The sequence below is a fragment of the Xenopus laevis genome, chromosome 4L (genome assembly GCF_017654675.1).
Source record: "Xenopus laevis strain J_2021 chromosome 4L, Xenopus_laevis_v10.1, whole genome shotgun sequence".
Lineage (NCBI taxonomy): Eukaryota > Metazoa > Chordata > Amphibia > Anura > Pipidae > Xenopus > Xenopus laevis.
This window is the reverse complement of record NC_054377.1, coordinates 33,020,074-33,037,212: the sequence shown is the minus strand read 5'-3', so window position 1 is coordinate 33,037,212 and position 17,139 is coordinate 33,020,074. Positions and strand designations below refer to the sequence as shown.

General features: G+C 38.8%; 1 protein-coding gene across 4 annotated transcripts in view; it reads right to left on the bottom strand.

Moving 5' to 3' along the window:
• The window catches only part of edc4.L (enhancer of mRNA decapping 4 L homeolog), a 106,965-nt gene that overhangs the window by 64,478 nt on the left and 25,348 nt on the right, over positions 1-17,139 (bottom strand). For all 4 annotated transcript variants that reach the window (XM_018256430.2, XM_041589131.1, XM_018256432.2 and 1 more), the window contains 6 exon segments: positions 5,508-5,694; positions 4,472-4,622; positions 3,273-3,377; positions 1,763-1,872; positions 1,152-1,235; positions 342-437 (listed from right to left, as the gene is read on the bottom strand). In XM_018256430.2, coding sequence (XP_018111919.1) covers positions 342-437; positions 1,152-1,235; positions 1,763-1,872; positions 3,273-3,377; positions 4,472-4,622; positions 5,508-5,694 — 733 coding nt within the window.

Below are 17,139 nucleotides of genomic sequence, written 5' to 3'. Positions count from 1 at the left end.
AACAGGAGGAATACAGAACAGTGAAATAATTTTATCGCTGTGTAAACTTGTGGGAAGGGATCACATAGAAACAGTAACAAAGTAGCCGATTGCACTGCACATTTTGATAAAGACGCCATTCCGTTGAAAGCAAAAGCCTAGACTACTTCCAGACAAAGACACTTTGCTAAATAAATAAATGGAACGGAACAATAAGGCACTCATCCCCAGATTTTATACAGATGACCTGTGTATTTACTAGTGTTAGTAAAATAAGTAGAATGTACATGAACGCTCTGTTATTAACACTTATGTAATTAGACAGTTCCATAAAAGTGGGTTTACTATATTTAAAGTCTTACTGGATTGTTTGCAGACTTGTCCAGGAGACTGTGCACCACACCTTCAGCTCTCTGTTTTGATCTGCTCCTGTGATCAAAAATCTCCAAAAAGGAACCCTGGAAAACATGTAAATATTTTTTTTTTCTTTCCAGGATATCAGACATTTTAGACAATTAAAAACTGCTAAAATAATAACTTCTGAAACAACAGAATCACCTGGTGGTCATTAATGACAGTTCTCAGTTAACTGAGAAAAATAAAGGTGTCGAGATGTTGCGTAAAGTAGTTGTTCAACATTAAATTAACTTTTGGTATACACAGACATAGATAATGACCATTTGCAATTGATTTTCATTAGTTATGTTTTTTTAGCTTTTTGTTCAGCAGCTCTTTAGTTTGCAAATTCAGCAGCTATCTGGTTGCTAGGAACTTTTTACCTTAGCATCCAGGCAGTGGTTTGTACAAGAGACTGCAACATGAATAGGAGATGGCCTGAATAGAAAGATATGGAATAAAAATTAACAATAATCATAAAATTATAACCACACAGAGCAAAAGCGTTTAGCTGCAGTGACCCCCATCTGAAGTTGGAAAGATGTAGAAGAGGAAGTCAAACAATTCAAAAACTATATGAAATAAATAATGAGAGACCAAAGTTGCTAGGAATATGTAATTCTATAACATAATAAAAGTTAACTTAAAGGTGAACCACCACTTAGTTTTTTTTCCTGTCTGCAGTAGGCAGGATTGACCATCAAGTGGTACAGTTACAAAGACTCAAATTAGCAGCTTTTAATTGCATTCAAATAAACGTACGAACGGATTCTTACTCTGGGTCTTGTTTTTTATGATTGTCACAAAACAGTAGACAGGATAAAGGTCTTCCATTATGAGGCTTCCACTCGTGGAGACACCTTAAAAGTAGATTAAGAGATGTTAAAAAACCTTCAAAAATGCATGTGTTTTTCTTTTATGCACAGCTTTTTGATTCACAACTTTTGTGGGTAAGAAACCACATCTGAGCATTTCCCTCTCTCTTATATATGCACATATACACATATATAGGACAAGAAGCGGTAAAACAAAACAATGTATTACAATTTTATATTCAGAAGACCATAGACAAGAAAAAAGTTATACATTTGAGTGTGCATCTGCTCTAATCAGCAGCTTACTGTAGCTGCACTACCAGGCACAGCTTCAGCCCGAGTGTGGCTACACTAAACTGATTGTTGCCCCTTGGGCCAAGTGATCAGGTCAGCTAACAAAATACATCTCCGTGGAAGAGATGCTTTTTAGAGATGTGGTAGGTGTGCCTCCAGTTAGTTAAACAAGTTGGTCTACATTTTATTAAAATGTATAGGAATTTTTCCCCATGTAATGTAAAGGAAAATCAATAACATCTATCCTGGTTAATCCAAAATATATACTTAAAAAATACCTTGGTTGATCCTGTCCCTCTATGTATATTTGCCAGAACTTCACATAGCCATCATGGCTAGCTGTGGCCAGGACTGTCCCATCAGGGGAAAGTGCACCTTCACTCAGACGCTGAATTTGTAAAACAAAATATATTGTTCATATTGATATGAAAAACAGTCTTTTATATGCCTTGCAAAACTTGTGCTACCTCCTATAATATAGGGGGGCCTTGTGCATACCCAAAAATAGGGAAATTCACAAACTCTGATGCACCCACTCTCAAACACTATAGTAACTACAACATATATCAAAAAAGAGAAAATAAACTCATTTTATAGAACATCCAGAATTCTTTCACAATTCCCCAGAGTGGTAGAAAAAAGTTCCCCAAGTAAAAAATTAATTTTTCATTCATTACGAATAAAAAGGGGTTTTAAAACCATATACACACAAGGACCAATCAAAAACAAAGTGCATTCCCTTTTTTCAGGAACACATAAAACAGATCTGTGCTTAGTTTCCATAATCCCACATATGGAGACTTAACCTTAATGCAAATAGGTATGATTTCCAATACCTTCTAACCCACAGTCCCCTGCGAGCCAGAAAGCAGCACCTCCTTCGGGACAACAGTCATCAATCAAACCACCTATTTGGTCATAAGGCCTATTATTTTAGTCTCTTATTAATGGGGGTAAGCACAGAAATGTACTACGTTCACTGTAGCACCTTTCCTTGTGTGAATTGAGCACAATCCCAACTGTGAACAGCATTACAGTGTAATTAAGCAGAATATTTAGTATAATAATAATTCTAGTATAAACTATTTCGAAAGACTAAATAAATCTGGATTTTTGTAATACAGGGAGTTTTGAAAAATGCATTGTGCTGATAACTGCATCAAAAGATTAATCTGTTGGTTCAATCTAATTTTCAAAGGACAAAATATGCAAGGTAGCATCGTGCAGTGTTAACTCACATGCTCATCTAAAGCACCATTAACTTGAACACAACTTCCAAGAGATATATTAAGTTGAGATACATTAAACAGAATTTTAAGAGATTGTACCAAAGTTGCCTATGTTGACATCAGTGGATAAGGTAAAAATTAATACACACAATACTGAAAAAATCTATATGTATTCCAGAGAAGTGCACAGTACAGAACAACATTTTATTTTTTGCTGTAGGTGTCTTCTCCCACAGTTCTCCCCAACTTCTTTAGTAACCCCGATTAGATTCTAAATCACCATTGGGGTGGCATTCTGAGTGCTTCGTGCCATCCCGCCGACTATTTAGATTGCAGCCAGCGCGGAGGCAGTTTGGCTAGATTAGTCACCCGAAGAAGAAGCGTTTTTTTGCTTGGCGACTTATCTCCCCAAGTAGCTTTGTGTGCCCCTGCCCTTAAAGGGAATTCTACAACAGCATGTATAATTATAATACCCAGGTCTACTCTTTTGGATCCTCTCGTTTATCTGCAGCCAACAGTTTTGTTTTACAGGTATGTTAATTAAAAAAACAGGACTTACCCCAGAATGTCCCTTCACAATTATGAATCCTTCTTTGATTTCACTGACATCTACTGGCCAAGTGTTATGGTTTGTTTGTATAATTTCCAAATCCCACACTTCAGCCTAGATAAAAAACAGGGAGGAGTGTGAAAGGGAAGGAGAAAAAATCTGTATTAAATACTAAGCCCTCACATCCACAGCAGTCAAGATCAGTACCACTGTAAGGTGCTAGTGGGCCCAGAGTCAAGATCTAATTGGGGCCCTTTCAGCCATCCCTAGAAATTCCTGATACCACTACCCTAAGGCAGGTTTACCTGGAATTTAATAAAACGGGCAATAAAAAAAACAGGGAATGAGATAAAAAGTTCACATTTCACTCTTTATAAAAAAAAAAACCTATAAAACTGTTGTGTTGCATAGAACTTAAAGTGGATTCAAATGGACAGGCTGCCATTTCTGGGAAGATAAAGCAGATAAAAATGCTGGCAGTGGGCTCCCTGACCTGCTGGGTCCTGGATAAATAGCCCTTTAGTCATGTTCTGTCTAAGAATGTTTGCTACATGGTTCTGTTCACCGCACAGAAATGCTTGGTTTAAAGGAGAACCAAACCCTAAAAATAAATATGGCTAAAAATTCCATATTTTAAATACGGAAAGTATTGCACTAGCCTTAAGTTTCAGCTTCTCAATTGCAGCAATGAGCCACAACTTCAAACTTGTCACAGGGGGTCACCATCTTGGAAAGTGTCTACAACACTCATATGCTCAGTACTGAGCAGCTGTTGAGAAGCTAAGCTTAGGGGTCATCACAAATTATCCAGCAGAAAATGAGGTTTGTCTGTAATATAAACTGATTCTACAGGGCTGAATATTAAATTATGATGCTAGTTGCACTGGTTTCTGTGCTGCAATGTAGTATTTAGCTGTACTAATTACTAATCAGCCTTATATTGTGACATTTCTATTCAATGTGTACTGTATATTGTGAGACACAGATCTTTACTGCTAAAGGGCTATGGTTGCCTTTGGCTGGTACAGAAGCCCAAAACATAATGTACAACATTTCTAGTTACTTCTTTAGTTAAGCTTTAGTTCTCATTTAAATGACCTCCTGTTTACAAGTGGTCTGGTACTACCACATACTACACAAAATGATGCTGGTGAATTTTCAACGAAGAGCAGTAACCATAATGCAAGGTAAAACAACAGAGTAACTACCTTATCCTCATGCAACAATGCAATTGTTTGGCTTGTATCATCAACAACATTCTCTTCATTTTCTTCTGGAATATAGGGGCACCAGATAATTCTGCGGAATATACTTAGCACAGTGTTTTCTGGTCTTCTTATATGCACAACAATGTCATCTCTGTGTAATAAGTTCAGGATCAAATTTGATGTAATGAAACCAAAATATGAGAACAATGCAGGTAAAGTTAAAAAAATCAGCACTCACCACTAATAAGATTCACAATAGGTGCACGTTACTTGTTGTCCAATTGTCAATAGGGTACGAAATTTTACATAGTTGAAACAGCACCATCCAATATCCAAAAATTAAAAAGCCTTTATCAGAAAAAAAAATTACTATTTTTTTCACCATAAAGGCTTTTTAATTTTCTCATTTTGGATGGTGCTGTTTCATCTAAGTGAACCCTTTGTGAAATACATCACTTGGCTTGGATATAAAACATGATCACTGAAATGTTTTATATTGAATAAAGATTAAGGTAAAAATTAAATATGCTATGTGGTTTAAAACACTGCTTCCTTCATTAAAGTGTAACTCTTTCTTTAAATGTCAAGTCATGGTTGGGAAAACCCTTATCCAGTTAAGTAAAATTTATTAAACCCTTTTACAAGAATTTGAGATTCCATTCTGATCTCTTTTTTTTACAAGAATTTTACAAGAAAAATTTCAATTGGTATTAAAAAAGCATGACAATATGTATACAATAAATTCAAATTAAGTTTATGAATCTATTCTAATTTTATAGGAAAATGGTACTAGTAATGTGCAGAATTGTGTGCAGTGTGTACTAAATTTAGTTAATATACATTATTGCAAGTGCATTTTACAGTAATGTTTTTGGCTCTACTTGCAGATGCAAATAGTTTTAAGAAAGAGCACAACACATATAATAGAATACTGATCCAGAGACTAGTCAGCCATTTCCAAGGAAAATATTTCAGTTATGAAAATGTAATTATACAGCTAATAAAATATTTGATGCTAATTTATAACGAAGGATACTGGATCTTCCCATTTGTCATTGTCAGCTGCCACACAAATAAGCTACCTGCTTCATCCAAACAGGCTAAGTGGTTGGATTTGAGATGTGCAAATGCCAAGTCAGTTACACTTCCTGTAATGCCTTTCAGTAAGATCCTTTCAGCTGTTGTAAGGCTTAGTACTCTTACCATGGCAGATCCATTAGCACCTAAACATCAGACAGAAATTGGATAAAAAAAATAAAAAAAAATCTTTAGTACAACTTGTAAGAGTACAATGAAAAGAAAAGTACAGGTATGGGATCCATTATCTGGAAACCAGTTATGCAGAAAGCTCTGGATTACAGGAAGGCCATCTCCTCATGACTAAATTTTAATCAAATATTTCAAATTCATAAAATGTAATTTCTGTGCAATTATAAAACAGTACCTTGTACTTGATCCCAACTAGAATATAATCAATCCTTATTGGAGGCAAAACAACCCTATTGGGTTTAATTAATGTTTCAATTACTTGTCAGTCGATTTAAGGTATGGAGATCCATATTACAGAAAGATCCTGTATCTAGAAAACCAAGTCCCAAGCATTCTGGATAAAAGGTACCAGTATATGCAGCCTAATTTCCCCTATTGCATATATGAATGGAATGTGATCTTTCTACAACATGATTTAACACATATCACCCATGTGAAAAGTGCCCCTTTACTAAGCCTATTAACCAATTGTCTAAATGTATTTCATAACATAGTTTATAGATGAACCTTACCATGACAGTGAAGTAGTCACCACAATATTTCTACATGAATCCTGTGCCACATTCATTCATATTTATGATGTTTTGCTTTTTACCCAAGCACAGATAGGAGACAAAATATAGTAAAATGCAAACTAATTTTGAGATTTGGTAGCTTGAAGTGACCAAGTAAAGGGTTGTTATGAAATTCAGTGAAAAGCCTTCTTTAAACAGAATGTATTCATGACACACACACACTTAACACCAAAAATCAGATGCTTTAAAAAACATTAGCACCAACAAATGAAAGTGTTTTCAAAGTAATTAAAATATAATGTGTTGTTTCCCCTATACTTATAAAAGTTTTTTTTTTCTGCTTCAGAAAGACTACTGTAGCTTATACAAACAAGCTGCTGTGTAAGAGTGGGGGCAGCTATGCAAGCTGAAAAGGAGAGAGGGTGTATGTTTACATACAGTTAGGTCAAAAAACCTTTGGACAGAGACAACCTTTTTCTAATTTTGGTTCTGTATATTACCACAATGAATTTTAAATAAAACAACTCAGATGCAGTTGAACTGCAGACTTTCAGCTTTAAATCAGTAGGTTGAACAAAAAAGATTGCATACAAATGTGAGGAACAAAAGCCTTTGTTTAAACACAATCATGTCATTTCAGGGGCGCAAAAGTAAATGAACAATTGACTCAAAGGCTATTTAATGGGCAGGTGTGGTCAATTCCTTCGTTATGTCATTATCTGCATACCTTGATTTTAAGTTTTCCCACATTTTACAGGTTTTTTCATGGTTCCACCAATTTATGATGCATTTCAAGGGGTGCTTTTCCCTGATTTTACACCAACATTTTGCCCTGGTATACTCAAAAATGGCTGTTTGTCCTCTGTCAATGTTATCATTAGTGAAATTAAGAGGTTTTAAAATACAAACCAGAATCATGTTTTGCCTTGTCAAGTCCAATTAGATTGAGGAAAGGCTATTGTAAGCCTGAAACGTTGCTGGGCTGTATTTTTGTCTGAGAAAAAGCCCTCTGAATAAAGGCATTTTAAGAAAGATTGCCTTGTTGATGCTGTCTAATTCACATAGAATCGTCAGTATTCTCACACATGCCCCCCCCCATAGAATACTATTAATGATGCAATGCTTATCACTTAACACAGTAAATAGATTTCAAACTTTCATACTTTACAACGGTACAGAGCTAATCTGTTATCTGCCATGTAATCTGTGCATTTGCTGCTTTTCATCTTGAATGGCTGCCCCTATGGTTACACAGCAGCTTGTTTAAATAAACTGCATAAGTCTTTCAGAAGCAATTGACTTTTACCAATGTAAATCAACCGTATATTATGTTTTATTTACATTAATAAATTTTTTGGTGTTCCTTTAACAACACAAAACAAACCAGTTAGAAAGCTCTTTATCGCAAAGCCTAACCAGTTTCAGCTGGGGAGAGATTGGGGTTTATCTATACAGAGGGCTTTTCAGTGAACTGGTCATTTATTTTGAATGTGTTTATATGAAACTGAAATGCAATGCAACTATTTCAGTTTTGTCCTGTTTAGTGCAAGAAATTCCCAACAATACATATTTCTTCTGTTTCAATATTTTTATTAACATGGAAAGTTATAGACCATACATATCAATATGAATGATGTTGTTACAGAGTATATATAAAAGGGATATCATGAATATATCACGTTGATAATAATACAGACTGTTCGTGAATCTTTCATTGTGTATTGAAAACAGAGCATAACCGTATCATATATAATATATAATAGTACAAAGAAAAAATAAATTAAAGACAGATAACGGAAAAATAAATAAAAATAAAAAAAATAGAAAAAAAGGTAAAGAAAAAAGGTTAGACCAAATATCCATCACAAGTATCGAGAGGTAAGGTATACCAAATGTGGGTTACATCATACAAAACATTGAGCAGCATCAAGATACTAGTATCACAACTATGGCTGACTTCCACAAAAATGTACCTTGTCAAGTAGAACTAGATCTTATTGTAAGGGGAGCCTGTATTGAAAGGGTTGTCTGTTGGGGATCCTACAGTGAAAGCATGGAAGCGGGTAGAGTGCTTTGGAATCTGTAATCTATCCAGGGTTGCCATATATCTGCAAAGGACTGGTACTTATCAAGGTGTATACTAGTTAGGTTTTCATTGACGAGAATCCAATCTAGTTTTGTTTTTAACATGTTATACTGCAAAGAAGGTGATTTCCATGCTTTGGCAATAATCTGTCTGGTAGCTAAAAAAAATATGATTAAGTAAGCGGACCTGTTTCCTAGGGACGTCGCTAGGGTCTGCTCCCAACAAAGCAACATATGGGACACTTTTTAAATTGAGATGTAATACAGAGAAAATAAGAGTGTAAATCCTTATCCAGAATCTCACAGCTATGGGACACATCCACCAAATATGAAACATAGATCCTGTCGCAGAAAAACCCCTAAAACATGCATTGTTAACATCTGGATAAAATTTAGCTAACCGTGCTGTAGTCAAATACCAACGAAACAATACCTTGTAACCTGCTTCCAGCATGACCGTGTTAATAGAGCTTTTACGCGTATTTCCCCAAAGCTTTAACCAATCCTGTTCAGGTAATGATCTCCCTATATCTATTTTCCATTTGGTAATATATGGTAAATCTAGTAGTCTGGCTGGAGTGTTAAATTGTAAGTATAGAATTGAAATAGCTCCTTTAGGGGCTACACCCTTAGCGCACCATCGTTTATAGAACGAGCTAGATATGTTATGAGACTTGGTGCCATTCCAACATCTCTGTATAAAATGTATAACCTGATCTCGGAATCTCTCTGAGTCCAGAAGTTTGTAATGATCTAAAAGGTATTGAATAGTGTAGGGACCTCTAGAGGTTAATAGGGATTTCACAGACATCAGTCCATTTAGTAGCCACCAGTGAAATAGGTGCTTCTGCAATCCGGCTGGGAAAGCTAAAGAGAGACGCAACAGGAGTGTGAGGAGTAATGAGTGGGTGTTTACGGGAAATTATATCCCATAGGTGTAGGGAATAGGCTAAGCAAGGGCTCATAGTTTTAGGTCGGGCTTTCTTGGGTAACCAAAGGAATGTTGAGGCATCATATGGGGCAACAAAGGCATTCTCAATTGCAACCCACTGAGGGGGGTCTGAGGTACAGTGTAAGGTCGGGAGCTGACATAACTGTGCTGACCAGTGATAGTATCTGAGATTGGGCAACCTAAGGCTCCATTAGAAAAGGACCTGTATAGTATATTCCTATTTACCCTGGGGAATTTATTATTCCATATAAATTTGAGCATCTTAGTTTCAAAGTTTCTCAAATCACGAAGTTTAAGTGAGAGGGGAAGTACTCTAAAGAAATACAATAATTTAGGGAATAACGTCATCTTGATAGCCCAAATGCGACCTAATTTATACTATATAATGTGTCGTAGCTAGCAGTCAAATGGATGCCAAGAAAGAAGACTGACATTTTCTGCCACTGTAATGAAAAGTTAAGGGTGAGTAATTTGGTTAAACAAGGAAAAGATTGAGCTCAATTCAGTATAAGTGTTCCACCCCACTGCAAGCTTCAAACACACTAGGTGTAATCAAAATCAAAATCAAAAAATTGTGGCGAATAGCAGGACACCAATAGGCAGTAGGTGACCTTGCATTAGCCACTAAGTAAGCTAGTTCAGGAAGTGGTAACACTGAAAAAAGTAACAAAGTATAATTAAAACGTAACTTTTACTGCTATAATTCTAAAAAACACGCTCACAAAGACACACACCCACTAGCCAACCAATCCGTCGGCAGTGCTGGACCGTTTCCATAAAGTTGCGCAAAAGGTGTGACGGTGGGGTCTCAAAAAGACATCATTATTTGTTGTGGAATTAAATTAAATTTTAACCCTCCATATACCTGGAGTGCACAACCCGCCCGCTCCCTCCCTTCCAAGCAGTTAACCCCCGTGCCAGACCTGCCTATCTACGTTGGGACTGCGTGGGAGCTAAGCACTCCACCGTCCACCTATGCCCGCCCTACGCGTTTCGCCGATACCTTCGGCTTCGTCAGGGGCATAAGTGATGAGCGCGTAATTTCAAACTAGCTATTTAAACTCTGCGGTAAGACGCGCTCATCACTTATGCCCCTGACGAAGCCGAAGGTATCGGCGAAACGCGTAGGGCGGGCATAGGTGGACGGTGGAGTGCTTAGCTCCCACGCAGTCCCAACGTAGATACATGTCAATTTTATGGAAACGGTCCAGCACTGCCGACGGATTGGTTGGCTAGTGGGTGTGTGTCTTTGTGAGCGTGTTTTTTAGAATTATAGCAGTAAAAGTTACGTTTTAATTATACTTTGTTACTTTTTTCAGTGTTACCACTTCCTGAACTAGCTTACTTAGTGGCTAATGCAAGGTCACCTACTGCCTATTGGTGTCCTGCTATTCGCCACAATTTTTTGATTTTGAGTAATTTGGTTACATCTTGGAGGAGTCATTTATTAAGAGCCTCAGTCTTTTCCGGATTGATAAACAATCCTGAGAGATTCCCAAATTTAGTCAAAATGTTATACAGGTTATGCAGGGACGTCATAGGCCTATCATTGATTTTGAGGCCTCTGACATCCGGGTTAGTCCTAATTGTCTCCGCCAGAGGCTTAATAGCTATATTAAGGGTAAGGCCAGACGAGGAGAATCGGGGAGATTTTCTCGCCTGGCGACTTATCGCCACGTCTTTTGCGCGACTATCTCCCCGAACTGCCTCAGTGTTTTTTCCCCATAGGCTACAGCGCAAAATCGCCTGCGCAAATGCACACGCAGCCAATTTTGGGCGACTATTGAAAACGCATCGCCGCGTGTGCATTAGCGCAGGTGATTTTGCGCTGTAGCCTATGGGGAAACGCTGAGGCAGTTCGGGGAGATAGTCGCACAAAAGACGTGGCGATAAGTCGCCAGGCGACAAAATCTCCCCGAATCTCCTCATCTGGCCTTACCCTAAACAATAATGGAGATATGGGGCAGCCTTGCCTAGTGCCTCTTGCAATTGGGAAAGATTCAGACATATAACCTATACGAACTCGGGGTCTTGTACAGGGCAACCAGCCATGTAAGAAAATTGTGGCCAAAGCCCCTGTCCAACAAGGAGGACCTAAGGAAGGCCCAAGAGATTGTATTGAATGCTTTCCTGAAGTCTAGCTTAAGGATCATAGCTGGTTGTAATGTTGACTTGGCTCGAGATATCAATAGTATAAGCCGCCGTACTGCATCAGATGCCTGACAGCCCCGTACAAACCCCACCTGGTCATTATGTATTAAGTGAGGCATAATAGGGCCTAATCTAGTAGCTAGAATTTTTGCTAAGAGTTTAATGTCAATATTTAAAACTGATATGGGTCTAAAGTTCTGGCATTCTGTTGGTTCAGGTGAGTGCTTGGGTATGGGGAGATATTAGCTAATAAAGAAACTGGGGTAAAATGTTCTCCTGAAAGTAGGCCGTTGAACATATTAGTCAGGTGAGGGGCTAGAATATGAATACATTTTTTGTAATAAATTGCGGAGAAACCATCAGGGCCAGGTGATTTGGATAATTGCAAGGAAGATGTGGCGGAGATCACTTCCTCTATTGTAACCTTAGTCTCAATTTGACTGCTTTGTTCAGGAGTTAGGGGGGCAGAGATTGCACTCTTGTTTAAAGGAAAACTATACTCCCAAAATGAACACTTAAACAACAGATAGTTCATATCATACTAAGTGGCATATTACAGAATCTTGGCAAACTGGAATATATATTTAAGTAATTATTGCCCTTTTACATCTCTTGCCTTGAGCCACCATTTCGTGATGGTCTCTGTGCTGCCTCAGATCACCTGACCAGAAATACTACAACTTTAACTGTAACAGGAAGAAGTGTGGAGAACTCTGTCTGTTAATTGGCTCATGTGACCTAACATGTATGGTTTGTTGGTATGTTTGTTGGTATGAGTACAGTGAATCCTACGATCCCAGGAGGCGGCCCTTATTTTTTAAAATGGCAATTTTCTATTTATGATTACCCAATGGCACATACTACTAGAAAAGTATATTATTATGAAAATGGTTTATTTACATGAAGCAGGAATTTACATATGAGCTGTTTTATGCAATATCATTTTATAGAGACCTACATTGTTTGGGGGGTATAGTTTTCCTTTAAGTACATTAGAGAAAAGTTTACGATAATAGCGTGAAAATTCCTTCACAATAGCTTTTACTGACATAATTAACCTACCTGAGGACCCCCTGATTGTAGTTATCAGAGTGAAATCAAGTCTATTATTGAGGCGACGTGCTAATAACCGGGTGGTTTGGTTAGTTTGTGTATAGAGTCTTTGTTGGGACCAGCGTAGTGCTTTTTCCGCTCGTAATGTTAAAGCTAGATCCAATTGAGATTTAAGGGACTCTATTCGAGTCTCCAGAGAGGGTGTAGGCTTGGTACCATAGCGAAGAGAAGCTTGGGTAAGTTCTTTTGTGAGTGAGACAATTTCTTTTTCTCTGGTCTTTTTCCTTTGAGATCCTATCTGAATCAACTTGCCTCTCAAAACCACCTTATGGGCTTCCCATAAAAGAGTAGATGAAGAAACTTGAGTTTTTATTATGCTGAAAGTAATCCCTAAGCACCTGTTCAACTTGTTGGGACTTTCAAAAGGGACTCATTTAAACGCCAGCTAAATTCCCATGTCGTGTTATAGACCTGAGAGACAGTTAAAGCAATAGGGTCATGATCGGACCAAGGTGCCACCAAAATCTTGGAGACATGGGGGAGATCCATTATCTGTTGGGAAATTCAAATATGATCTATCCTAGAGTGACGCTTGTGGGGGTGGGAGTAATGCTTATACTGTCTTGTCATGGGATGATCTTCTTGATAAAACATCTACCAACCCCAAATGCACCATGTCCTGCTTAATCTCTTGTACATCAGGATTCCGTTTTACTGGGGTCTGGGGAGCCATTTGTGGGGACTGTTTATCCAAAAAGGGATCTAATATCAAGTTGGTAGTTGGTATCCCCGCATAGTATAATTTTCCCTGTCTCAATATGGGAAACATATGTAAGGAGTTTATCAAAAAACTGGGCTTGGGAGACATTTGGAGCATAGTACTGGTTGAGAAAATCTTCCCTTCTAATTCAAACGTAAGAACCAGAAATCTCCCTTCTGGGTCAGAGTAAGTGTCCCGAATCTGTAAAGGCAGCCCCACATGGACACAAATTGCTGCTACTCTAGTCTTATTGTCACTATTTGCTAAATAGACCATGGGGTATTTTTTATGAAAAAATTTGGGAAAGGATTGTTTGGAGAAATGTGTTTCTTGCAAATATAGGATATCAGCTTTGAGAGAGCAGTAATACATAAATGTATTTATTAAATCCTTGTACATTATGGGATAATATAGTTAACCCCATTGTTGTCTAAAAGAGAAGGTAGATTAAGCTGGAGAAAGGACACTGTCTGAGAAACTATGCCCATAGAAAGGAGAAATACAATAACAGGGTGTAAAAGTAGTATCGGTTGCAACAATGCCTCATAGCCCCACATGTAGTACAATTTAATCAATATTAGTCTAACAATGAAACATCCGTAAATAAGAAAAAAAAAAACACAACATCAATTTACAGTAGACGTTAATCCCACAGGTGGTAGTCTCGCTAACCACCCTTGATAGCGCCATATTGGGGGTATCAAAACTTCCCGATGTTTATGAGGGAAAAGGCACTTGTCTCCCACAGACAAAAAGAGGGAGAAGGCTGGAAAATGTGTGACAGATCTCTGTGAGAAAGTAGCATAGAATGCATTATGAGCAAGGCATTGCCTGGAAGCCATCTCGAACATATACTATGATCCGTAAAGACTAAGGGTTCAGCATCAAATAGTCTCAGAAAAGTAAAAGGAGAAACATATGTAGTAAAGTGAAAAATAAACAATAAGCAGGAGGCTCGCTAATACAGAGAAAGTCACACAATAAAGTATACGGATTGCCATTGTCATTGCTGTTCAAGGCCTTAAATAAGGAGATTTACCCTCAAAAGAAAAAAAAAGAAAAAAATTATTCTCCATACCTCAGGTAACGATAATTCAGGGGACTAAAGGAGGGAACATCCCTTCAAAGGGACAAACCTGTAAATAGTCATTCCATACAGCGAACGTTAAGGATTCGACTTCTGAGATAAGGCCGAAGCTGTCGCTCTTCTGGTGATCGGTTTTCCAACCATGCGCCAAATCGGAGAAACGGCTCTTTTACTCTGCGGCGAAGATGGAGGAAGTGTCGTAGTCAATTTCAAGCGTCGGAGAAGCTCCATGGCGGACTCTAGGTCGGAGAAGGAATGTTGCTTGTTGTCGAATTTAAACACCAGGCGAAATGGGAATAGCCATCGGTATCTGATGCCATGTAGTTGGAGGACGTGGATAACACCAGCAAAGGATTTGCGTTTCTGCACGGTAACTGGTGCGACATCTACATATATTTGAAATTTAACAGCGTTATATTCCAGGTTCGCCCGTGCTGCTTGAAGGGCCTTCACTTGAGTTTGGTGAAAGTGCAGCCTTAGGAAAATGTCTGGGTGGGCCTTCCTGGGATTTGGGCCTGATCGCTCGATGTACTCGGTCGCATTCAAACGGCAGTTTTAGCCAGTTCTTGTTGTAATAATGCTTTAAATTGCCCCATCAAATCCGGTTTCTGAATTTCTCCCGAAGGAGGTGGGAAAGTGTCAGGAATGATACAATAGTATTTGCAGCGCCTTTAGATGATGTAAAAGGGCCTATTAGCCATCCGGTGGTTCTACAGAGGTATAGAGGTATGTTACCGTATACATAGTACGGCCAGCTCTGGTGAAGAGGGTGAAATTTAGGCTGAAATAAGGCTTCTGTGGACGAGGAGCGATCTCACACCATCTTGGATCGTGCCTCACGTGACACCCCACAATACATATTTCTTAATTAAAACAATACGCAAAAAGTATGCTCAGAAAACCTATTTATTAAACTAAAGATGAAAACAGGGTCCAATGCCTCTTGAAGCACCAAGTTTGTAGTAGGACATATGGGTAGATGTGATTAAAACAATAAACACTGAAATCACTGAAAGCACTAAACTGCTAAAGTGATATCAAAAGGGATCCAGTTCTTCTGTAATCTTTTTAATTTCACATTTGCGGTAGGGGAGTTTTGGAGGATATATTAAAAGGAGAAGAAAAGGTGGTATAACTGAGGGGTACCAAAAGTAAGCACTCCACAGTGATTGTAGTAACTAATCTGATACCCTGGGCTCGTGTCCCTGTTAACAGAAAACTGGCCCAGCCTGGGCTTCTTACAGTGAGCACCACTGAGCGATCCTCTTCCTGCTTTTTTTTTTTCTTTGTGCGTACCACACCAAAGCACGATCAGTAAACAGTGCCATGAATGATATCTACCGGTGACCGTGCACAAAATGGATTATGGTCTGGTAATACTAAAATGTGCAGGGAAATGCATTTTTTTTACCTAAAGCAATGAAAATGGAAATTCCCCATAGGAAATTGGGGGTATAGAATAATCTTCCTGCTGATGATAGACTTCATTCTTTAGGAGACATATTTTGCTTGTATCCTTGGACAAGCAAAATATCTAGGTTCTACAGTCCATCTACAGTATGTACACTGGTGACGGATGTCTATTCTCCTGAAAAGGTCTCGATAGATGGACCAGAACATTGAGGAAATAAATCTTTGTGCGTTGAAGTTCTGTGAAAGTTATATATAGGGGCGTGGCCTGCATGGGATCCGGTTAGGTCACACGCTGGGAGAGCTCCGGTCACAGTCCGGTACCCGATCCTGTACCCAGAGCTATTACCAGCACAGAACTGCAGCCGCAACGGAGGGGAAACAGGGCGCATAAGTCCCACCAGGTAAATCGATGGACCGGCACCGCAAGTAAAAAGCAGGAAGCGATGTCTAGCACTTCCCAAGGTGGCTCCTACTCCCTGGGATCTCAGCCATGAGGAGCGACCACGAGGAGGGAGGGCAACGCTGACTCTGGGGCACCGGCAGCAGCACAAAAACTGGAGCAATTCACCAGAGGTGCACAAAATCCCCATGGAGTTATGCAATCCCCCCACAAACAGCACCGTCCCCAGCAATAAGCCCAGGCCCAGAGATTGTGCATACTGTACCCAATGGCCAGACAACATTCCCTTGCACAGCTCACACTGGCTGATATACTGGATATCATAACCAGTAACCACACTGCACTTATAGACCAATATTTTAAAACAAGATGTGCAAAACATCAGGGAAAGGACCAATAAACCAGACACAGGAACACAGGAACAGTGGGTATAGCTGGCACCACTAGGAGGCAGGACACAATAAAATAAAAAACAACTAGTCCCTCCTACGCCTGCTATACCCCCCTCGTACCAAAGACAGAACAGGAGGTTATACACTAAAAAAAAAAAAAAACACATAACACTTTAGAAGCAAGTACAGTGAACTGATGGTTTAGAACTAATAACAGAGAACTAATGGTTGCTGATGCGACCATGTCTGAAGTTGAGTGATGGCCTCCATCCAGTGAGGGAAGTCTGTGTCCCCCCTGTGACTGGAGAGAAAGAGATTTAACGGCGAGTACAGAAAATCTTCTTTTCTCCATTGTCTGCTTGGTGGACACAGGAACAATGGGGACTTAAAGGAACAGTTCAGTGTGAAAATAAAAACTGGGTAAATGGATAGGCTGTGCAAAATAAAAAATGTTTCTAATATAGTTAGCCAAAAATGTAATATATAAAGGCTGGAGTGAACAGATGTCTAATAAAACAGCCAGAATCCAACTTCCTGCTTTTCAGTTCTATAACTTTGAGTTAGTCAGCGACTTGAAGGGGGGGCCACATG